This window comes from Populus euphratica, unplaced genomic scaffold (assembly GCF_000495115.2).
Source record: "Populus euphratica unplaced genomic scaffold, PopEup_1.0 scaffold165.1, whole genome shotgun sequence".
Taxonomy (NCBI): Eukaryota; Viridiplantae; Streptophyta; class Magnoliopsida; order Malpighiales; family Salicaceae; genus Populus; species Populus euphratica.
In genome coordinates this window covers 252,380-277,269 of record NW_011500050.1, presented here as the reverse complement: position 1 = coordinate 277,269, position 24,890 = coordinate 252,380, and the positions used below count along the sequence as shown (strand labels likewise).

The 24,890-nt window shown below is 30.9% G+C and overlaps 2 protein-coding genes and 1 long non-coding RNA gene across 3 annotated transcripts; 1 reads left to right on the top strand and 2 right to left on the bottom strand.

Annotated features, from left to right (window-relative positions):
• Positions 1-1,666: 1,666 nt before the first annotated feature.
• LOC105107651 (G-box-binding factor 1-like) lies at positions 1,667-4,933 on the bottom strand. The gene is made up of 11 exons (XM_011001651.1): positions 4,842-4,933; positions 4,694-4,741; positions 4,523-4,612; positions 4,344-4,433; positions 4,037-4,194; positions 3,887-3,944; positions 3,600-3,648; positions 3,308-3,516; positions 2,887-2,964; positions 2,189-2,314; positions 1,667-2,052 (listed from the first exon to the last, which is right to left on the bottom strand). The coding sequence occupies exons 1-11, from the start codon at positions 4,899-4,901 to the stop codon at positions 1,951-1,953; spliced, it is 1,068 nt and encodes a 355-aa protein (XP_010999953.1). The 5' UTR covers positions 4,902-4,933; the 3' UTR covers positions 1,667-1,950.
• LOC105107653 (uncharacterized) lies at positions 4,894-7,406 on the top strand. The gene is made up of 2 exons (XR_838926.1): positions 4,894-4,978; positions 7,227-7,406. It is a non-coding gene; the product is annotated as an uncharacterized LOC105107653 (long non-coding RNA).
• A 6,949-nt stretch (positions 7,407-14,355) lies between these two features.
• On the bottom strand, positions 14,356-17,256 carry LOC105107650 (homeobox-leucine zipper protein ATHB-40-like). Its single transcript, XM_011001650.1, has 3 exons — positions 17,088-17,256; positions 16,667-16,971; positions 14,356-14,716 (listed from the first exon to the last, which is right to left on the bottom strand). Exons 1-3 carry the CDS (start codon positions 17,167-17,169, stop codon positions 14,489-14,491), a joined length of 615 nt encoding a protein of 204 aa, XP_010999952.1. The 5' UTR covers positions 17,170-17,256; the 3' UTR covers positions 14,356-14,488.
• Between the last annotated feature and the right edge of the window lie 7,634 nt (positions 17,257-24,890).

The following is a 24,890-nucleotide window of genomic DNA, read 5'->3' as shown; positions in this document are numbered from 1 at the left end:
AATTTTTGTATTTTTTTTTTAATGAGAATTTTTTTAAGAGACGGCAAGTTTCTATCCCCTTTTTAGGTAACAGCCACCGAAGAATTCCATACCTGTAATGGCCTAAATCACATGATCAAAGAGAAACAAAGCCCAAGTCATTCCTTTATATCAGTATGAATCCTATCGCAGCAGCAGACTAAGTACTTCACATATTTTATATCAATCTTTTCTAAAGTGAGTGCACGGGAGAAGGAAAAGACTGTACTATTCTTAATGATAAAATAATTAAGCAAATGAAGAAACAATTTTAATCTTAAGATTATTGGCAATATTTTAGTGGTAGCTATTATTTAGGAAGATTGCATGCAATTTTATAACAAGGTAACAGATCATAAATTTGCAAAAGAGTTAAAACAAAATTCTAATATACAAACTAGGCAAATAATATAATATTTAAAGTTGTATTTGAATAAAAAAAAAATCCTAACATGCATACCACCATGTACAAAAGCAAATATTAAACTAAAAGTATAAATATTAGATATTAAAGATAAATCAATAAACAGAATATAATATTATTATCAAGAATTGAACTATTTGTTCTTAAACTAAAATGTTTGCCAATCAGTGCAAATGTTTTTTTTTTGCCAATAGTTTACATGATTTTCAATCAGTGCAAATGTTTTTTTTTTTTTTTGCCAATAGTTTACATGATTCCACCAACCAAACTTTAAAAGATGCATTTTCTTTGAAAGTATATGAATCAAAGGGATAATAAACTCAAAATTTATCCAAAAAGGATAAGAACCTTAAGGTTTAGAATAAAAGAAAAGAGGGGTAAAAGACAAAGCAGAAGGAGAGGAAAAATAAGTTGAAAAACTATAAAGAAGGAAAATAAACTACTACAGAACATCTCACCTTTGACCCCGTTTTATACCAAATTTTTAATCAAAATTGATGCAATTACTAGAATTAATTCTTATAATTTTACTTCCATTGCACACCATAAACAAGGAAAAAACCTGACGGATTTTTCATTTAAAATTATTCGTTTGTAAAATAAAATTTTCGGTTGTGAAAGAATTATTTCACAACAAATCTAAATCAAAGTTCAAAATAAACCAGGAAGAAATATTTTTTTATAATCCAAAAATTATTTATAGCAAACCCAAAGCTCCTATGGCTTGGCCTTAATCGCATGTAGTTTAAATCTAAAGCTTACCCGAAGCTCCTATGGCATGGGCCTCAATCGCATGTAGTTTAAATTCAAAGTTTACTTTGCACAAATCTTCCTTTTAAAACTTTTGATAATTTATAAGTTTATTTTGACTTTTTTTATATAAAAAAGTTTTTAATTTCGTAAAAACATGACAACTAAATATTTAAAATTAATTTTACATTCTCCCTCATATTTTAAACATGTTAATACTTGATATTAAAATATTTTTATTGAAAATCAATCTTTTATAACGCTTTAACCCTAAAAATAAATAACCCCGCTTTTGTTTTGACCTCAAATATAAACAATTGACCATGTCTTTTTAAACAAATTTCTAACATGCTTCATTATCGGGTTGTTAAAGACTTGTTTGCACGGAAAACTGATGTCCAATAGTATGACAAATTCCAGATTCCTAACAGATTAATCAAACATCAATGCTCCTGATTATATTTGCCAGAATTATAAGCTAACGTTAGAGAGTCCCTCTCAAGAAATGGGAGAAAGGTTCCTTTTCAGCCAACGAAGTTGATTAAATTAATAATACAATAACGCGCATGGAATCATTGAGGTTTCTAGCTCCAGTTAAGATTTTATAAGCAAATTTTGCCGTTACAGCTGAAGGGTTAAGGGTATGGATCAGTCATTAAAACCAAAGGTTCTCTACTCGACTAATGGTAATCATGATATCCGGGAGGAGTTCGAGAAAGTACTCTTCCGGATGCCAATTCATGCCTCAGTCTTTACTGTTAACTATCTCCCTCACCACCGTGAGACTTTGGATCTGAAATGGGGTTGGTTTGTTCAAGGTTAGCTACTGCTTCTGGTCCATACAACCGAGTCAACTCCTCCTGTTATGACAGCAAACCCGCATTTGTTAAATGAGTGATGTCATGTAATGATCAACTTTTGGCAAGAAGAACGATCAAACTTTAATGAACACGAAGAATGGAGTTTCAAATAAAAAGGCCAGGGACTAAAATAAACCTTAATGAAATCATTTTCGGATTTCAGCTTGTTGCATTCTTCGGAGAGGCTCTGCAATTCATCTCTAAGATTGCAATTGTCATTGCTCAAATTCTCTACCCTGACTTGTAGCTCTTCACACTCTGCCTGGTTAAGATGAATAGTCAAAGCAATAGATATAAGCTTTTAATAGGAGATTAACAGCAGCAAACCTTAAGATAAAATTCCACAGCAAATGTTCCCATCAGAATCATCCTCATCACCGATATGAAAAGCAAGAGTATGTTGAACAACCCAAAGAAGCTTTCCTTTTATTTAAAAGAAAGATGACAAGCAAGCTCTAAATTGACCTTGAACTTCAGAAGGCAAGGTGATGATCTTAAGGATCATGGGGTCAGGTTAGAGCTTTCAGACAGTGTACCAAAGTTCTGAAACAGTTGAAGTTGTTAAAACTCTTTTTTTTAAGGCCAGCGACAAGTAGTGAAATTATTTGGGGACATGAGAAGTGTACTACTTAAGGCTGTTGAGGATTAGAGAATCATCCTTCGCTAGAAAAATACAAGTTTGGTAAAGAACATTTTAAATAACCTGTTTTACCACTCCACCTATCACAGTCGTAAAATAAGAAGTGGGAGATGAGCATCTGGTTTTGGAACTAACAATGGTGAAGAAATAAGCAAACATTCGAAGACAAGAAAAGGTGCAAACTACAGCAGTACCTGTTTACGTAACCTTGACCTTCTGGCTGACTCTCTATTTGATTGTTTCCTCTTCTGTCTTTTCAATTCACGTTCATCCTGTCAGAACCCAAATCTATAATTCAGTGGAAGGAAAAGGAATCCAGATAGCCTAACAGCTGCATTAACAAACAGAAATGTCTCCCATAAACAATATCCTTCATCATTCTCAAAAACAAATTGACCTGTTTCTTCTGAGGTATACGAAATTTTCACAAAATTTGAAATACTTGAAGTTAAGGAAAATACAAACATGAAAAAATGAAAAACAAACTGCTGAAAAGTCAAACCTTTGATTAGACCATAACAGCAGAATTAATTTGATAGTTAAAAACTGAATTTTAATATATGGTTTTAAACAAATGCTCAAGAATGATGCAACAAATAACTGCAGGGTTCATACTTGAATCCACTGTTCAGGCATTCCAGCAGGAACAACACCGGATGAGGCACCAGATGGATTTGGTCTCATTTTTGTAGCTCCAGAAGCAGCTGGAGATGCATTCCATAAGTCCATCCCAATGTTTAGATTAGTTGCGGGCATAGACACCACAGGCTTCCCAGGCACAGAAGTTTGGATATTTGATCTAGCTGAGGTACTTTGTGCATTGGCTGTGAAGAAAGTCAACTTGTTTAGCAAGCTCTATTACAGAAAACAAACAAGAACAGATAGAGACAAGGAAGAGAAATGTCACCATCTGCAAGCATCTGGTTGAAGCTTCCTTTCTTGTTTGCAGCATTTTCCTATAATATTTAGGCAGGTTTTCATTAAATAGAATATAAATCACACTTTCCATTTGCCAGGTTAACATAGAAAACTGCAATTCCAAAAATATTCAGGGCATCCGAATTTCTACAGCATGAACAAGCTGAAAAACCTGTTTCTGGGATAGGTCACAAATGCTTCAACAAGATCGTAGTCTTTTGCACTAAACAATAAGAGCACACAGAAGGCAAATAATAGGAGTGCACAGAAATACACCTGCTGGTTAGTATTCTCATCACTGGCATCAGATGAGCCATCTGTATCACTTTCAGCACTGTTCAGATAGCTTAAAGGTCAATATCACAAGAATTCAATGTATATGCATTTCCAAAGGAAAAATTAGCAATAAACTTGAGCTTAACTGACCTTTGGGAGGCACCATCATTTCCTGAATCCGAAATAGCCTTTTCACTCTCTCCAGCTTTTCCTCCTGAAGTTCCCTTAGCTTTTTTAGCTGAAGTACGGTCCTTTCCATCAGGGACCTTTCCTTCCAACTCTGTATTTGCCGGTGCTGAATTTGGTGTCTGCAAGGAAGATAATGAATATGAAACATTAGATGATGACCAAATAACTGGTAGGAATTATAGGATACTAAGATAGGGCATTTGGCCATGGTAGTAAAAGGGAATATCAACACAAGAAAAAATCTTATATCAGAAATACTCATTATTACCGGGGCCATGTTTGGATGGGCATACACTCCCCCCGCAGGATATAAAGCTGGGTATGGAACCGGGGTTCCATAAGGTGGGATTAAAGGATGCTGAAAATTGTCAACGGAAAAGAAAATAAGTAACTTCTCTGTCAGATGAGTGGAACTGATGCTTTTCTCAAACAACAGGAGATATCCACCTGGCTTCCCCAAATATAGGGATGAGGTGTTGGTGAGGCAACTGTTGAGGCAAAAAAGGGTGGTGGGGTAGCTCCAGCACCATAATCAGCCTAAAAAAGTAGCCAAGTTATGAGCATTTAATGTTAGTACAGCAGATATAAAAATCAACAAACGAATTTGATAAGCAAAACCTGCATAGAATTTGACCAATCAGGATATGAAGGCGTTGCGGGTATTTCCTGTACACACAATGAAGAGGGATTGGTATGCTTGTCAGCATGTGAATCTCTGTACATTTGGGTGTGCATCTGTGTTTGTGAGGATGAGAGAGAAACAGACCTGATTTGAAGATGCTGGTTTGGAAGGCTTAGAAGGTGTGCTTTCTTCCCTTGTCCCCATTTAGATCAATTCAGTAAATACCACCAACTTCAACAAATTATGTTTGGATCTATCGAATTCAGAGCAATATTTATAAAGCACCTGCTAACATCATACTAGATTACAAAACATATCATGAATTACATGCAATCATTATGAAATCAATTCTCATTACCATACATGGAAGCAATTATCACTGTGTTAAACATTAACAGGCGTACAGCCAAAGCCACCACTGCATTGACACCAATGTGCAAAAAGCATAGCAATAGTCTCTAATCAATTGGAACTAGCCATGCATCCTTAGCTAAAATGCTTATAGGTAGCTCACTACCTCTCTTGGGGTTAAGAAGACATTGCCATCACTCGTTGCAATTAAAAAATCATGCTATCAATCACTTTCCACATCACATGACATTTTGGAGGGGAAAAAGTTACTGCTCACAAGATTCACCCTCGAACATGGGATGAAGATGGTGACAATGCTGCAAAACAAGCATTGAGGAAGAAATGGAGAGAACTAAAAAATATAGAAAAATTTAATATACTCCCAACCATGTATACATGGACACGCCCACAAGCCTTCGTAGGTGAAGTTCCCTTTCAAATCAACGATGCCTCTTGGTCACTACAGTGACCATTCAACCCATGTCAATGTTCACAAATGACCTTCACAGCCCAGAATAATGCAATAGAGTCTCATAGTAATCTCATAAATCCCTACACAATCTGGACTACGATATACATTCTACAGCAACCCAGCTCCATTCCTATTGGCCATGGTTATTTCACTTGTAGTCAAACTGTAAACAATCAGTTTTCAATCTACATTACCATTTATGATTTATCTCTCCATCCACCAGCGACATCCCGTTGCTTAAGTCCAATACTTCAAAAAAGATATTCAAAACAACAGTAAAGAATTATTTAAAGATCCATCAGCAGGCAAAAAAGGAACCATCATTATTGGAAATATTAGTTTACATTATGCCCAATTTTTTAATAGATTAGTGAGTGCTTTGTAAGAAAAAATGCAGCACTTCAAGTGTCCAAAAAAAGTAATCATTCACTTCAATATTGCAGGTGTGTCCCTGCTATTCTAAGCTTCACCAACATCAAACTGGATGCCATTTTTGCTCATCAAACAGGCATCAGTCATTACATCAATCAAACTAGGCCAAAAAGCAATTAAACCTTTCCAAGGAAATTACACTACATTAAGCTCCTCCATACATTACTTACGACAGGAGATTATAAGCTCTCCAAAGCACGTTATATGATCTTTGAAGGAGATATGGGAAATATTTGAACTTTCACCAATTTCAAGAATGCCAAGCACCAAAATGGAGTTTCTTATAGTCAGGTTAAATTGTAAAAACACCCCCTACAAAAGCCCTCGTTGATTTATACCCTTTAATTATATGCTAAAATTAATGTAAATCATCAATGTTCTCAAGGACATCCTCCTCCACATCATTGTGGTCACATAGATTTATTGTACTCTCTCAATATATATAAAAGAAAATTGATATATCAATCAACAGTCTCTCCCAAAATTACATGAGCAAACAGCCACTTATTTATGATTCATCCACTTCATTTGTCACTTGTTTCTGTAGGTGAATCTATTACGATGGCTTATTAGGGGAAAATAGCATTTTTCTATCCAGAATGATCCCCACTCTCCCATACGACCTAACTGTTATCTTGACATGACTAAAATCCAAAGAGTCATCTTCCCTCATGCTATAAATAAACAAAATGCATAAAATCCATTTCAACCATTTGTCAATAGCTTCCTGTATTTTCTCATTCTGTCAAGCCTAGTTAGTATTAGATCTTTACGACTCTGATCTTAGTTAAATAAAGCTATCATAGATAAGTTTCTTTAAATAGACCAGCAGCAAGCATCACAAACATGCCCGAACTTATAGTGAATCTCACTAAAATGTTCTCTAATGACTAGAATATACCCTTATCTATTACACACATAGCCTAAAGTTTCAAGCTCGAAGCATAAATATTCAAAGTGCAAACTAAAATAAAGCTTTAATAAGTACAATAAAAGAAAGTACAGCAGAACTAGCTAGTTCCTAACAATAGCAATCTTAAAACTGAAAACAAAAAAGACCCAGTTCATTAAAACATAAGCAAAACACAAAACAAATTCAAAGAACAAAACTTTATCATAAATAGTACACAAAAAAGGAAAGGAAACAAACCCCACTAATACATACTATACAATAGAACTACATAGATCCCATAACATGATAAATCAAACCACACAAAAACAGAAGCTAGTACACGCACAGAAAAAGAATGAAATTTGGAGAGAGAGAGAGAGAGGCACCTTGTTTCATGGCTTGAAGAGAGAGGGAGAAAAAAGAGTGAGGTGGAAGTCCAAGTTGGATAGAAAAACCACCTGTTCTAGTAAAAGAACTTCCCTTTTCTATTTTCTTCTCTTTCTTTTCTCTAAATGATAAACGGCTGAGATCAAGTGAGAGAAATATTGAAACAGACAGAGAGTCAAACAGAAGAATAAGCAAAGATCCTCTTGCGCTGTTGTTTATCAGTTTCCCTTGTCGTTGGGTCTCTCCGAAAAACAGGTGAAGGAGTTTGCTGTTAGAACCTTCAGTAGTTTTCAGGATTTTTATGGAGAAAGACATGCGGGTGATGATGTGGGGTTAATGGTATATTGGATCCCCTTACTAGATATTACCTTTTGATTTGGTCTTTAAACTATTCTTAATTCCAAATCATCCCTCTAGTTTCTATTTCTTGAACTTATATTTTGGTCCTAAAAGATGAAACATATGTTGTATTACATGATAGACTTTAATATTTCATAATTTCTAAATTTTCATTCCATCCTCCCAAAGTATAAAGTAAAATAGATAAATAATGCAATCTTAAGTTTCAAGAGTTGAACATCATCTACTTAAAAGACATCTCTTTCCATATTTATTGAATTTTCTGTTACCTTTATAAAAAATGTGCTATATTTGGTTGATGTGCAGTATTCTATTGTTGAGCTAAACAAGATATTAATAAAAATATATAAAATAATAATGCAAGTATTTAGAGTATAATGATAGTTTTTTTATAGTATTTTTTATGTTAAAACACATTAAAATAATTTTATTTTATTTTAAAAATTAATTTTAACATCAACAATTTAAAATAATTTAAAAATATAAAAAATATTAATTCAAAATAAAATATTAAAAATTTTAAAAAACATTTTTTAATCGCAATGTTAAATATTATAGAGTGTTTAGTAAAGCTTCTACTTTTATTTACTAATGATTTTTAAAAATGTTTTTAACTTGAAAATATTAAATTAATAAATTTTTAGTATCACATTTATTTTTAAAGATAAGTGAGTCATTCTTTATTATTAAAAGGTAAGTATGATCCAGTTGTGTTATTATTGGTAATTTTTTTTATATTATTAAATCATCTTCTATAATTAAATTGTAGAAAAACATAAAAGATTTTATAGAACATAAACATAGAGAAATGTAATTAAAAAGTTATTTTATTGTGCAATCTCAGGGTGAGAGGCCAGGGTTTGGACAAGATGACACGCGAGAGAAAGAGGAATCCAGCTGTCCACGTATTACTGGATTAGGCATTCTTATTATTTAGGATGGATGGACTTTGATATGGATGGCTCGTCATTGACAAATACACCCTCTCCTACGAATGGATAACGCAAAGAATCTAATAATTTACAAAGTGGTAAAAACTAATAGTATTCTACCATAAAGAACTTAATTAACATTAACTAGTTAATTAATAACAGCTAACATACAGCATTAAAAATCACAACATGCTGCCGTCCTAACTCTCTCTATTTACTTGCTTGGCAGTCTAGACATGAGCTGTGATCTTATCTTGTGTTTTTCTCTCGGGTTATGCGAGGAGCCCTTCTAACAGTAAAAATATCTGCTATCCTTTACTTTACCCTTGCATTCCTTTGACTTTGCTCTTGATTTTACGGTACCTTCAGGAAATATATATATATATATATATATATATATATATATATCACAAGCAGATTTTTTCTGCATAAAGATTAAGTAAAGTATCGATTAATTCATTTTTTATTAAATCAAACAATGTAATTAATTATCGATAACTCAAATTTAAAATTTATTTTTATTTTGTTATAAAATTTTTTTAATAATTTAATGAGGTTGTTTTATAATTTTACTAGTTTTGCTCTTTTTTTTTAAGATCTGCTAGTTCTAACAATTGTTTTTTAAATTCTTGTTATAGTAATTTTTTTTTCTAATTAATTAGATATATTTTATTAGTTTATTTTGATTATGCTAGGATTTTTTTATATTTTGTTTTTAACAGATCTACCAAAATTATTAATTTTTTTCATGATATATGTTTTGATTTTAGGTCGAATCATTAACAAAATAAGAATAATTGATTTTTTTTGAAAAAAAAAATATTGATAACTCACAGCCCAGTGAACCAACTCCAATATATAATGTTGAAGTTATAGTTAAGCAGTCTCAATGTGCTTCAGATTACAAATAACCTGCGTTAATTAATGAGCTACCTCTTATTAGAATCAACATTGCTTATTTAATTAGAGATTCAAGCAATCATCCTCAAAATTAAAAATACCTTGCTAATCGGCAAGATGATATTCGAAAGGTATATATTAATTTAGGGTCATATCAACCTTTGATGTCTGGATATTCATTGACTTGTAAAAAAACATCCTCATCGATTTCAGTTTCATCGGTTCAAAAGTTATTCATGGTTTGAATATTCAGAGAAAAATACTACATTTTGTTTTCTTTGCTATTTATTTCCAAGTAAATTATTTGGAAAGTCAGGATTAGACATATTTACTATTAAAGGATTTAATTATTTGAAGAAAGTTAATGATAGGGAACAGTGTGCTTTTATGACTCATATGGGAAAAGGTCTCAATTCAACTCATAGATTTGCTACCAAACATTTCAAGCATGTGCTTTTAGAGGTTATGATGAACGTCTAGAATGAAAAAACTGAGATACTTTTCTTGAAATAATGAAACTTTTAGCATCACATAATGAATAAATAGGTACTCTTGTTTTAGGTAATGCTCCACAAAATGCTAAATACACCTCACATCAAATTTAAAAAGAAATTTTACATATCATTGCCAGAAATGTTCAATCTTCAATTCGTCATGAGATTGGTGATGCAAGATTTTGTTTAATTATTGATGAAGCTCGATATGAATTTAGAAGAGAGCAAATTGCCCTTGTCATTAGGTTTGTTGATAAAAGTGGATTTATACGAGAATGATTTTTAGATATAGTTCATGTCAAAGATATAATTGCTTCAACTCTTAAGAAAGAGATTTTTATTTTATTTTATCTCATCACAATTTTGATGTTTAAAATATTAAGGCCAAGTGTATGATGATGCTAGTAATATGCATGAAGAGTGAAATGGATTGCAAGCTTTGTTCATTAATGATTGCCCTTATGCATATTATGTACACTGCTTAGCTCATCAATTACAATAAACTCTTATTGTTGCAGCTATAAAAATATTTGATATTCACACTTTCTTTTAGAATTTGATTTTTGTTATTAACATTGTTAGTGTTTCTTGCAAGCATAATAATAAATTGTGGGCTTTTCAAGCAGCTCTAATTGAGCATTTTGATATTGGTGAGATTGAAACAGGTAAAGGAGTCAATCAAGTAGGTGGTTTGTAATGACTTGGAGATAGTAGATGGAGTTCACACTTCAAATCAATTTGCAGTTTGCTAAAAATATATGGTGCAACCTGCTTGGTTTTTGAAAACATTGCTTTAGATGGATCTACTTATTCTCAACATGATGATGCAGTCTTTTCATTTAAGTAGCTAATGTGAATTACTAATGATATATTAAGACTGATGTGCTTTGTTAAGCTTTGCAACAGAAATCTAAAAACATTTTATATACTATGCATTTGGTGACTACCACAAATACTTTAATTCAAAAGTTAAAAGATGATGGTTATGAAACTCTTTTAGAAGAAGTGATATCATTTTGTAAGTATCAAGACATTGAAGTTTTTGATATAGATGTTTGTTCTTCTAGTGTGGGATGATCTTGTTGTAAATAAAAACCAGTAACAGTTGAACATCACTACAAAGTTGATATATTTACAGCTATTATTAATCAACAATTACAAGAGCTAAATAATAGGTTCAATAAACAGGCGATCAAGCTTCTTAAGTTAAGCACAACTTTAGATCAATCAAGCTTCTTAAGTTGAACACAATTTTAGATCCTAAAGATAACTATAAGTTATTTAGTATTGAAGATATATGATTACTTGTTAACAAGTTATATCCTGAAGACTTTTCTAACAAAGAAAAAACTCATTTGAGATTTTAGTTGCAACATTATAAGTTTGATATGCCCAACCATCCAAAGTTAAAGAATATATCATTGATTGTTGATTTATGTCAAGGATTGGTTGAAAGAGAAAAATCAATAATTTATCCACTCATTGACAGGTTGATCCAGCTTGTTTTGACTCTTTCTATTTTGACAACAATTACTGAGCGAGTTTTTTCAGCGATGAAGATTGTTAAAACAAGACTTTGCAATCGAATGAAAGATGATTTCTTACAAATTATTTAATTTTCTATATAAAAAAATAAATTGCTAAAAGATTCATAATTGATATGATAATTGATGATTTCTATCCTATGAAAGAATGACAAACACAATTAAAATAAATATGTAAAAATTATTCTTTATTATTTTTTTATTTTATTTTAATGTTTTATAAAACAAAAATAATGCATTGATTTAGCTAATTTTTCTTATATATTTTGTATATTTATATTTGATAGGTATATGGACCAATAAAACTAAAGTGATGCATATATTATGAAGATGAAATTAACTTTATAGCCTTGACTCAATTTGGTATTGCTTGAGACCTTTTACCTTATACAAAAATTATCATATGTATGTAGCAAGTTCTTTGAATAAAACTAAATCGTTTAATTTTTTATTTACAATTTATGTACAGTAAATTAGAAAAAAATTATATCTTGTTATATTAATTTTGGCCTCCTAATCAAATAATCGTAGCTCCACCCCTACATACACACTTCTCACATACTTTATGCACACAGATTCTATGCCTTTTTATATGCTTTTTCCTTTATAAAAGCAAAAAAAAAAAAATAGTTATTCATGTTTTGTCATAAAAAATTTTCATCGATAACATTCATGACACAACAATAATGACATGACACATTAATTAAGAGTTATCATGGCTAGCCAAAAATATCTTTTGCATGACAAAATCCCAAGGCTTAATGCATAAATGCACCTACAAAAACAAAGTTAAAAGGGGCTAGAGATCTTATAACACAACCACTAAGCACACTCTAGCAAAAAAAGTAATCCAAAGCCAGCAAAGGCTAGCCAAAGATTCCCTACAATGTTTTGTGAATCTCTTAATATGTGGTATCATAGCTTTGATCATGACTCCATCTTAGATCCTTTTAATCTTTTTGTGGAGTTCATCTCTTATTTCAACACTAATATTCTAACTAAAAAAAACATAACTAAACTCTTTACTATTACATAATGAAAGGATAAAAGTATGAGTGCATATCTTTGAAGATTTAACAATAAAATGCTAAGCATGAAAAATATACTCGAGTTTATCACCACTATAATCCTAATCGGTGGAGTCTATAACTACTTGTTATAAAAACTCTTATACACTCTACATGACAAAACACTTATTAACATATAATAAATGATGGAAAATCATATTCAAATAGAAAAAGTCAATGTGACTAGGTGGGTCACCATTATTTTAAAAGAGTAGAATCTTCACAATATCACCAGATAAAAAAGGAACACCAAATAGCACTTCTATGATCACTAGATATTTTTTAAACTTTTAATCACACTCTCACCTTTTATGTTCTCCTAAGCTAGACATAAAACAACTATAATGTTTTCATCTTATTTTTAGTTCTAAAAAATATTTGTGATGATTGACAAGGTCTTTATACTTTGTATCACTAGGATTGAATGATTTGTTTTCATAGATGGTACTTATACCAATTATTGTTGGTTGGTTTTTTAGGCCTAAAAGTTTTAGCTTATCACTAAGCTATTACTTGCTAAGCATTTTCTTTCAAATTTTTTATATTTTAAAAGAATTATATGATAAATACAACACTTATATATGTCATTACGAGTCCTATCTTAAACTTATCAAACCATTTATTTAACTTTCCCATGTTGTATGTATTTTTTTTCCTAGTATTAATATCCCTGATTAAATTTATTTTTTTATTGTGATCAATCAACCTTAATATTTAGAGCTCTCAATTTTTAACAAGAACATCTCGTACATCTCCAGCTTGGAGGTATCAAGTTTCATTTCTTAAAAAACGGTTAAAATAAGATTCTCAAACTTATAAAATACAAGAACTTATCTCATAGTTTTGAGGTAGGATTAACTTTTTATTTATTCCAGTGGCTAAATCTAAACCCGAAACGATTGAATCAAAACCATTTGACTCAACCCAAGTCAACTGCATGCCGGATCAAGTAAAGAAAGGCTCTCATTTTCTAAAACTCTTTCAATGCCTTAGCAGAAGAAAAGAAAAAAACAAAAACAAAAAGCCATATGCTATTCCGATGATTCCAAACCTTGTAGGCAACCGTACTATGAAAAGGCCTACGATGTAGTGGGTGTGCCTGCTAGATAAACAGGCTACTGGATGTGATGTCCATGCGGGCCTTTGGAGAACAAGGCTTTCCAGATTGAAGGACAATATGGCCGACAGAGACTGTAACATGGTTGCCATCCAGTTCCCACATTCTGACAATAAACCCAACATCAACTACATTCCGGATAAGGACAATCCAGAAGTGGTCTTATCCTGTAAGCCAACTTACCCTTTCACATGAAGTTTATTGCATTTTGTCCCTTTTTGATAGTATAGATTTGAGCTACGTGTGATCAAAATGTGTTTGGGATTAAGAAAAAATAAATAAATTTTATTGGATTGATGTTTTTTATGATTGATGTTGTTTCAGGTGTTTTCAAATAATGATATCAAAACTATTAATTTTTTTTTAAAAAAAATATTAAATGATGATTTATGAGTGCAAACATTATAAATATGACTCTAAAAGCAAGTAAGAGAGATCTGCCACTGTTCATGGTATTTTTTTCGTCCTTCAATTTTTTTTTGTCATTATTCTTTTCTGTATTTTTTGTCCTCATACTTTAAAAATGTTTTAATGTACGGTTTTTAGTTTTTAATTTACATTATCACGCGTGTTATGAAAAGAATTATTTTAAGCTGTATAAAGATTGCTATAGTGGAGTAAAGCTTGTTTGGTTCTGCGCTTGTCTCAGAACATCTAGCATGAAAACACGCACACAAACATGAGAACAGCCACTGTTTCCAGGCAAACTATTTAATTAATACTGGCATGCATTTCCAATTTCTAGCTAGACAAAGACACCAGCTCCTGGTAGACTTGACGGAGAAGATTTTTACATTAGATTGTTACTTAATCACTATCTACATCCTAAAATAAGTTAGCCTGTCACATATACTGATTAATCCATTCCATTCCGGGAATGTAATTGTTTTCTGGTGGCATGTAGAAAGCATCTCCATATCCTTCCAGCACTGCAAATTCTCCCAGAAATGGGGGCTCCGGAGCCATTGACAGGGATGAACTGGGACTGTTGGTGGAAACCCTATCAGCACGGTCTGATAGCCTTTGGATCTCCTTTTCTGTTCTTGAGAGTTGTTCCTTGAGCTTTAAAACCTGCAATTAATGAACCCGTATATCATTAATTATGTAAAAAACACTGAAAATTGGAATTTTTTGACATGTTTTGATGAAGGCATGTTTGTTTCATCAGTCTAGCTTGGACAGTGGCGTGCCACGTGCTCGTGAAGCAGTGGATTTGAAGGGCCCGACCCAATACTATGGTGCTTTAAACAACGTTGTACGAACACATGAACCACGTTGTAGAATTTTGTTCTAAAAAAATGGCAATATTCTGCTCGTTCTCAAAGTTTTGGTTCACTTTTATGATGATTTTCCCTCTGAATCCTAATCCATTAGGCTGACTTTCTTCGAGCCTAGGGCCCATGTACGTTCGAGAATGGACGGTGTGCTTGGCATTGCTACCGAGCTACCTTTTCATCAAAATTTAATTTAATTTTACATTAATTTTTTTAAAATTAAAAAATATTATTATAATATATTTTTAAACAAAAAAATATTTTAAACTACAATCACAATCATAATTACAACCATACTTTTAAATATAGATATAAAATACATTTGTTTTTCTTTAGCATTCACATTAACACAAGCATAGCAACGTATTTTGTTATCCTGCAAAATTCATAAAAAATTTAAGTTTGAAACGCAAATTTTATGCAGTAGTTTTTATATTTTTTTAAATGAATTTTGTAAATATGATATTTGAAAGTATAGTTTTTTTAAGTATTTTTTACTAGAAAATATATTAAAATAATATTTTTTTATTTTTTAAAAATTATTTTTTATATTAATGTATCAAAATAATTTGAAAATACTAAAAAATATATAAATTTGAAGTAAAGAAAAAAAATAAAAAATTAAATTTTTTCAAAAGTATTTTTTTTAAAAAATAAACTTTAACTATAATTTTTATCAAATATGTATCTAAATTTAACTACGGTATAACCAAAAATACTTTTCCTAAACTTACTTTTTTTTAAATCATATTCACAAAAATTACCTTAAAAACAAATATATATAAAATATCAAAAATAAGTTACATCATAATTAATCTTATCTCTCTTTTTTTTCCTGTGAAAGTCAATAATGAAAGCCATAAATCTTGAAATTAAGAAACAATGTCTTATTGTTTTAAGAGAGAGAGAATTAATTCATGTAAGTCTCCAATGGGCATCATATGAACAACCAAGAACTCGAACTTGAGACCACAGAGAGAGCAAACCTGTAAGCTGGCCCAGATACCTATATTAATCTAAAAATAGAGAAAGAATTAATTAGTTGTTACATGTTGAGTAAGGAAATAAAAGTTATTTTCTTTTTATCATATCATGATTTAATATCATTAATTAAACCAAAGAAAGTAGAGGTACGTGGCAATAAGAGAATAGCATTCAAGTTGTTGTTGTTGTTCTTCTTCTTGTTTAATTACTTGTTTAAATACTTGAAATAGAAAAATAAAAAATTAAATCCTATAAATATTCTGCCCTCCTTTTATCCCAGAAACGAATTAACCAAACCAGAAGGAAAAAAAAAAAAAAGTATGCGAAAGAGAAGAAGACATGCAAGAAACCAATGAATTCCAAGACTAGTAAAATCTTGCGTTTGCAGGGGGCCGGAAGCATGTAAGAGAACTCAAATTGGAGTCCTACTTTTATCATTTTGCATGAAAAAAACCAACGAGGTACGTGTGTCTACTTTTATTTTATTTGGTATTAAATAAGATATATAAGCGTATTTGACCTTAAACAACTCAATTTCATCAAGTAATTAAATAGTTTCACTAAGTTGATCAGTGCTTCTTCATTACTAATAATATGCTTCAGAAAACAGTAAAACATTATAGAACTTGATCAAGCAATTACTTCCTTTGGTGTAATAAAAGAAAAGGAATGGAATGATCCTGATCACTGAGCCTTAATAGACTAATAGAGTACTTAGAGACATGTTCTTAAACATACAGAGAAAGACTAGAGAGAGATTGACCTCGGATTCAAGCTGGCATTTCTCGATAACTATGCACTCATGGGCTGTCTTCAACTTTGTGTATTCCTCCTCTAGCTTCTTGTTCTTCCACCTTGCCCTTCGGTTTTGAAACCAAACCGCAACTTGACGAGGATCAAGTCCCAAATCTGAAGCAAGCTTGTCCTTCCTCTCGGTTTCCAACTTATGTTCATCATCAAAATTCATTTCTAGGAAATTAACTTGCTCAGCACTAAGTTTCCTCTTCCTTGCCCCACTGATACCTTCTCCTGTGTTCTTCTTTCGCCTTTGTCGTGGTTTAGATTCACCTAAAAATGTCCAAGAGCAGTACATGTTAAGGAAACACCATCAACTCATTTACAAGAAGCTCATGATCAAAACACAAGAAACTGTGATGGCTGCTTGGTTTTCATGTACCACTAACCTTGTTTTGGAACCATTTGAGTGTATAAACCGGGGTACAATTGAGAAATGAGAGCTATGTGATCCTCAACCTTGTGATTCATGGTGGTTCTCCTCCTATTGGTTGTCTTCCTCTCTTTCCTCTTATCCTAGTACTCAAGATAATTATGATGGTATTCTAGGCGTTAAAGGAGTGGACAGCCTAGCGAAACGTGAAGGTTCATTTTATAAGGGTGGATCGAGTGGGACTTGAGTGGGTGTTTGTCACAACGGGCTTTTTTGAAACTTAAGTGGCAAGGACTTTAATTTCCGTGGTAATTTCAACAATGCCATTCATGCACCATGACCAGAATATAGGTTAAGAAGGAAAGTGTCAACATCCCTCTAAAAGCCCTCCCTTTCTTTTACCATTTTTTTGCTAGTAAAAATAATCGAATATGCAAGTGAATAAAGAATCTCTCTCTCTCTCTCTCTCTCTCTAATAATAAGTTTGTTCTGCACCCACGGCATTAACCTAGCGGTGGCAAGAGTATTTGCTCCTTAATCACTTTATGTTCTCACAAATTTTACCAATTTTGTAAACATATCTAAATTGGGTCAAAATTTCACAATTATTCATTGACGGGCATGATCAGCCTTTAATTATTAAATGGGCATTTACCCCCTCCCTAGCTATGGCATGTAATAATAAGTTTGTTCTAGGCATTCCTAACTAGGTAATTAGTGAAGGATATAATTGTTCTAGTCATTCCTAACTAGGTAATTAGTGAAGGATGAACAAAGACCTCACACTAGCTTTTAATTTCACACGGGTTAAGATCCCAAACCTGACCACTATGTTAATAAACAATTTGGTACGATTGTCCTCTGCATTTGGAGGTGCAAGTTACTTTTGTTGTCCGATTAGGTGGCATTCTCCTCTCCCCACGTCCAACCTCACTAGCCAAGTCGCACTCCTTTAGCTTGGCTACTAGAAATTTACATGTGTTATGATATGCTGTAGATCAATTAATTTTTTTTATAAATATAAAAATATATTTAAGATTATAAATGTATTTTTAGCAAAAAAAATTAAAACTATACAAGAATTAATTTAATATGACTTAGTTGACTTGACAGATCCAAAAACAAATTGGATAATTAATAAAAATATAATTTAACTAAAAAAATTAAGACGTCATATTTTTTAAGTGTTGAAACGATAACATATTAAATTAATTAGGATCAACTCGGGTTAACTTATCAAATCTACTACCTAAATCATGAGATCTTGATAATCTTATAAAAAATAAATTAAAAAAATATTAAACTCAATTCCCATTAAACAATCAATGTTGTAGAATGAAATTAAAAACTAAATCCAATTAAAAAAAATATCAAGTCAACTCAAGTTAATCTTTCAAATTTAGATCATGAGATTGAGATAATTTCATAAAAAGTACATAAAAAAAAGACACAAAAACTCATCCAAGTAAACAAAACAAACTCATAACCCGGGTTATAAAATTAGAAAAATCTTATACAAATTATAAAATATATTTCTCAATCAATCTAATATTAGAGGATGAGCTAAACAAAAAAAAAAAAATTCCTAGTCAATCAGGTTTAACTTGTAACTCGAGTTATAATACTATGATAACTTTTAAAAAGCAAATAAAAAATAAAGCATGAAGTTAAATTCTCAATCAACCCAATATTAAAGGATTAAATTGAAAATAAAATCACATAAAAAAGAATAGAAATAATAATTCAAGTCAACGCGAGTTAACCTATCAAACTCAGGTGAGGAGACTAGGATAACTCTATAGAAAAAAAAAATCAGAATAATAAACCTCTTTCTCTCTTCTAGATCATTTCCAATGACTCTCTCATCTCCTAAACTCAATGAATAAAATGTGAGTGAAATAAAGTTTTGTACCAAACAGTATACTTTCCAAACTCAAGGAATCAAAATAGAAATGGGTCAAATTCTTAAGGCTAAGAGGCATTGATACCATTTTTTTAAAGCTTTTATTTTGATCCCTATATTTTTATTGCCTTTGAAAAAAGTATTTTTTAAAATCGAGAACCAACCTAATGTCATAATTTTTTTTTTTATATTAAGATAACCCAAGAGAAAACAATATAAATTAAACCATCAAGCTAAATTACTAATCATCACATAACAAATGATGATTTTGTTAAACAAAGACCTTGATGGTTGGACTAAAAAAAAAAATAAAGAACAAAAAAGAATGTTTGTTTTTTCTTTATAAAGAAAAAGCTACCACTCCATTACTTATTTTTAATTTTGATCTTTTTATTTTTTATTATTCATAAACCAATTTGAAATCATCTTTGAAAAATTAAGAATCAACTCAATGACATCATTTTTTTTTTGAGATTATGAGATTTTTTTTTAAAAGGCACGAAATAAATCATCAACTCTAATAACTAATCAACATAATATAAAATAATATGATTAAAATAAATCAATTATTGAAGTTACTGTGCAAATCTACAATGAATCTTTTTCAGAAGCCATAGTATTTTACTTATGGCTATTCTTTTTAAAGCATCTCTATCTTAATCTATTCTTGCTACACCACATATGGGACATATGCAATAATGAGTCTATTCTTGGTATACCATATATGGGACATATGCAATAATGAAATTGACTGGCCGAGACAAACATCTTTTTCATTAAAGAATTTTTTGTAATTCAGCCCGGTCAATTCAACAAAAAAACCTGTGTTATTGAATTTTTGGATTAATTTGCTACTTATCAAGTTAACTTGTGTCCGAAACTAATATACTTTGCTGTTAGATAATTTTTTTTTTTATTTCAGCTTGGGTGATTAAAAAAACCTGTGTTAATGAGTTTTTGGATTAATTTGTTAGTTATTAAGTTGACTTGTGTAAATTAAATAACAGTCGAGCGTAATTTTGGAGATGGCTGAAGCTGAAGCTAAGTCTAGGATGATGGGCTCGACAAGCTGATCGATAAAAAAAAAACCAAGTGGTAGCCTCTTTCTTCCTGGTTGGTAGAAAATTGGGTGCGCGTGTGAGAGGGGGAGAGAGAAAGACAAGCTGGCCGAGGAAAAGGCACATGGGCTGCCACTAATCACTTTTACGCGTCTCAACCCCAGGAAAACTAGCTGGCGGGACCACATAACATAAAATCCACGTGTAACTTTTCAATAGCTCTAGACATTTTACTACAGCACATGCCCACCTATAGTACTCCTCTTCTGTTCTCATTTACCACTACTAACCGCCATAAATTAAACCCCCTTCATTAGTTACTGCCGTAACCATTTATATGTTCTTAATAAGGATATTAGTAGTTAATTTTTCCAATTGTAGCAGTTAACTAGGGAGTAGTGACAATTAATTTATAGCGTACCGAAGTAAGGTTAAGATGAGGTTAATAATAGATTTAATGAGTGTCTGTGGTTTAACCTATTTTTTAAATTGTTTTTCATAAAAAAAAAAATTATATTAATATTTTTTATGTGTTTTTTTAAGATTTTGATGTTAATTTTTTTAAAATATGATTTTAATGTAGTTTTAATTGAAAAAATAGTTTTGAAAAGTATCCTACCCATCATTACCAAATATATATTTAATATTGAGTGTGGTCAATCATGTGAATTCAGTACTAAAAGAAAATGTGATGGCATATTTATGGAGGTTTTGCTTCATATACTTAGCAACTTGAGTCTTTGATTTTTAGACGTAAGAATAGGGATTTATACCATGCAACTGATTTTCAAAAACATGTGAAAATATAGATTAGATGAAGGGGAAATAAAAGTTAATTTTATTTGTCATGTTAGGTTAACCTTGCAACGTTAATTAGATTTCATTAAATCAATTTTATTTTATTTTTTTTTAACTTAAAACCTTACTTAAGTCATGTTCCTGAGTCATGAACTTTTTGAATCAATCCACTCTAGTCTAGCGTAGATTTAACATCTATGATTATGATTTGTAGATGTCATCCTTCAGTGTGAGCAAAGTTGCATCACATCTTCTTCATTGGTAAGGCATGCATTGCAAGCAAGAAAGGAGGGCCTTAGTTCTCTGGTTAAACATGGTATTATAAACTAACTAGTCCACTGAAATCGTGCTATATCTAAAGCTAATAGGAAGCTTCCTTCATCTTCTAAAAGGAGGGATCGATTCTCTAGAAGGATAGGTCATTTCTAATTCAAGTTGGATGATATATATTTTTAATCAATAAAGATAAGCCTGTGGGGTTTCTTGGTTTACTAGGGCTAACTTGGGTTAAAGTAATGGCGAAAGGTGGTAAGAAAGGATAAGGATGGAGCTTGCAAGAGTTGAGAGAGAGAGGGAGATTCTCATAGGCTGGCAACTTAAGTGAATTGTGTCGATCTCCTTGAATTTGTTAAAGAGAAGATGCGCATGGTGTGGTAGGGATTCCCTTTGTATGCTTTTTAGTTGTTTATGGATTTCAATGAACATTTTATTTGACTAAATAATCAAACTGAGAGACTTAAACTAATGGGTGCCATGTTTCTCCCGACAGTTGCGACCATTGTTTCCCATCTTCCAACTTCCTTCCTAATCAGGTATTGGTAATTAGATTCTCACGCTACAAGATTTTTTTTTGGGTTGAAAGCAACAAAATTATTAATGAAAAATTTTTTATGGATAATTTTAGTGGTGGAATATTTTTGATCGAAAATTACTAATTATAATAATAATGAAATCATTTTTATTAGTAAACATGGTTATAATAACTAATAAAATAAAATAATTAAAAAATAAAAAAAAAATTTCTATTAGTAACTCCATTGCTAAATTTACACATCATCCGTAATCGATAAAAGTATTAATATTATATTCCTTCGATAAATATTAAAGTGTTTTAACCATTTACCTTTCTTTCCTCCTCTTTATTCCTTTGTTTGTTTATTTTTTTAGCAAATCAAAAGAGCAACCCCTCCTTCATATTTTAACACAAATCTAAATCTCATTGTTACAAATTTTTCCACTGAACACTCTATAGTGTCGATATTATTTTTTTGATGCAATTTTTTTCATGTATTCTTTATATCAAGTAAGCAAACCTATTTATTTATATTTTAAATTAATGAATTGTTTTTTTTAGTATTTGTAGTGTAGTTTGCTTATATATTGTAGTGTTTACAATCTTTTCATAGAAAATTAAAGTTTGGTTTCTATTTTAATATTTGTTTTTTTATAACCTTTCAAAAGATAATTCAAGTTTGATTTCTATTTTAGAGCTTTTTTTATAATAATTCAAGTTTGATTTCTATTTTAGAGTTTGTTTATGATTTGGGAAAATTTAAAGCTTATTTTTAATTTGATGTAATTGATTTTGATTTTTTTAAATTAAGCGTGTTATAATAAAAGAAATTATGAGTTATTTAATAGGTAACAATCGTATTTTATCAATTTTATTGTTAAGTTGGAAATCTTGGAGTAATTGATTTTTTTTTAGAATCAATAACAATTAAATGATATTAATTTAGATTGAATAAGTTTGAATTGAAAAAAATGATAGATTATTAGTTGAGTTATTGATTACTTGCCATTAATTGGATTTATGTGGTTGATATTTTTATGCATCATTACTTTTTTTTGTATAAAAATAATAGTTGGTTATTAGATTGTGAATTAATTTTTAATCACCAAAGTTACATTTTGAATTGATTGTTACATTATTAATAAATGTTCTCATCATTAATCCATATAGATTTTCTAAGTAATGGATGATCATTCATGGATGCATCTAGATTCACCTTAAGAGTTGTATATGGAAGATTATTGTATAGGGGTTGAGGCTTTTATTAATTATACACTTTCAAATCCAAAAAATATTAGTAGAGGTGGAATTAGATGTCAATGTGTGAAGTGTAAAAATAAAAATTTCATCTAACTAGATGTTGTGATGATGCCTCTCCTAAAAAAATGGTTTGTCAAGAAATACTTATGATGGTTCTCATATGCAGAACCCTATGTTCCTTATGAGACCATATTAGAAAGGATTGTTGGCTAAATATCTAGTTCTAGCAATATATATGAAGATATCAAAGGTAATACTAACATTATAGGAGTATGGTGATGGATACACTAGGAGTAAATCATGGTTATTTAGCTGAATATCCATATATAGATGAAGAATTAAATGTAGAGGCAACTAGCTTTTTTTAGAAGATTCTAGTGAACTATTATGGGAGAGGTGCAAAAATCACAATAAATTATCGATTATTAGATGAGTGTTTGCTATAAAGTTTGATTATGGTATGAGTGAAGTTGGTTATGATAACATAATCAAATAGGCAAAAAATATTTTATCTGAAGGTAATAGGTTGAAAGAGAATTTATAAGTTGTAAAATCCATGATGAAACCCCTTGGTTTAGGATACAAAAATATTAATATCTGCTTAAATCTTTGTCTATTATACTATAGTAAAGATGCAAAATTAATCGAGTATATAACCTATGGGCATGCTAGTTATAGACCTAATATGGGTAAGGGAATGACACTTATGACATACAAAAATATAAGATATTTTTCAATTATTCCTGGGTTGCAAATGTTATTTATTTTTTCGAACACATCCAAACACGTGACATGACATTATTTTTATGGTGCAAAGGATAGAATAATGATACAACCTTCTAATGGTGAAGCTTAAAGGCATATGATAGGGCATATCCTTAATTTTTAATAGAACCACACACCATATGTCTTGATTTGTGTACAAATAAGTTCAATTTGGCTCATTTGACACATCCTATTTATGTTGGCTCGTCATACAAATAATTTACAACTTTCCCCTAAAATGTGTATGATTAGTACTTAAAAGTGCATTTTTATCAAGGTTTTATATCATCATTTTGCACTTGAAGTATCAATAACTCCTTAACTAAAACATGTTTTATAATAACATATCTAATAATATAAGATACCTTTAATTTAAGGTAAATGTTCATTTTAAATTGAGGCCTATCACATAAATAAAAGGATTGATTGATGAATTTAAGAACTGAAATTGAAAGGATAAAGAGATGGCCAAACTTAGAAAAGAGATGTCGGTGCAATCCAAACCGGAACACTGTTCGGTAATTGGGTCATATCTAGAGCTATATATCTCAGATTTAGGTCAAATTTATATGGATGGAAAGGTAAGACATAGGCCTACAACTTTCATATGGAGCCCAAGATCTAAAAAGGCCATTATCAAGTCCAAATTGTAGCAACAACAAAGAAGCCCGAATCTGTCTTCCAGCCCGAGCACTGTTCGGTATTTTGGCCATATCTGGAGTTCTAGAAGTCCAAATGAGCTGAAGTTTTTACACAAGAAAGCTGAGACAATTGCCTACAACTTTCATGTTTACAACTGGCTCCAATTTTGACGTTATCAATGACGTTTTGGGCAGACAAGAGAAGATAAGGATTGTCACCAAGTCAAAAGTTGGTCACCCACTTATCAATTAGTCATCAAATCAATAGTTCCCATTTTTGGCCTATAAAAGGAGGCATTTGCCATGCATTTAGGCATCTTGGTGTTCAGATCAAGATCATGCTCTTCCTTTCTCTCTTTGTATTTTTTATGCTTTGTTTTCATTAATATTAAGTTTATGCCTTTCATTTCCTTTCCTTTACTTAGTTAACTTTTATGTTCTTATTTTGTTTATCTATTTTGCTTTCTTTCATTATGTCTAGCTAAGTTAATTATGTCAAGGTGAAAAGGTTACACTAATGGTGTAAGAATAAGTATAATGTAAACTTAATATGGACTTTAATGTTTGATACTAACATGTTTTATATTTGTTATCTTGTTCA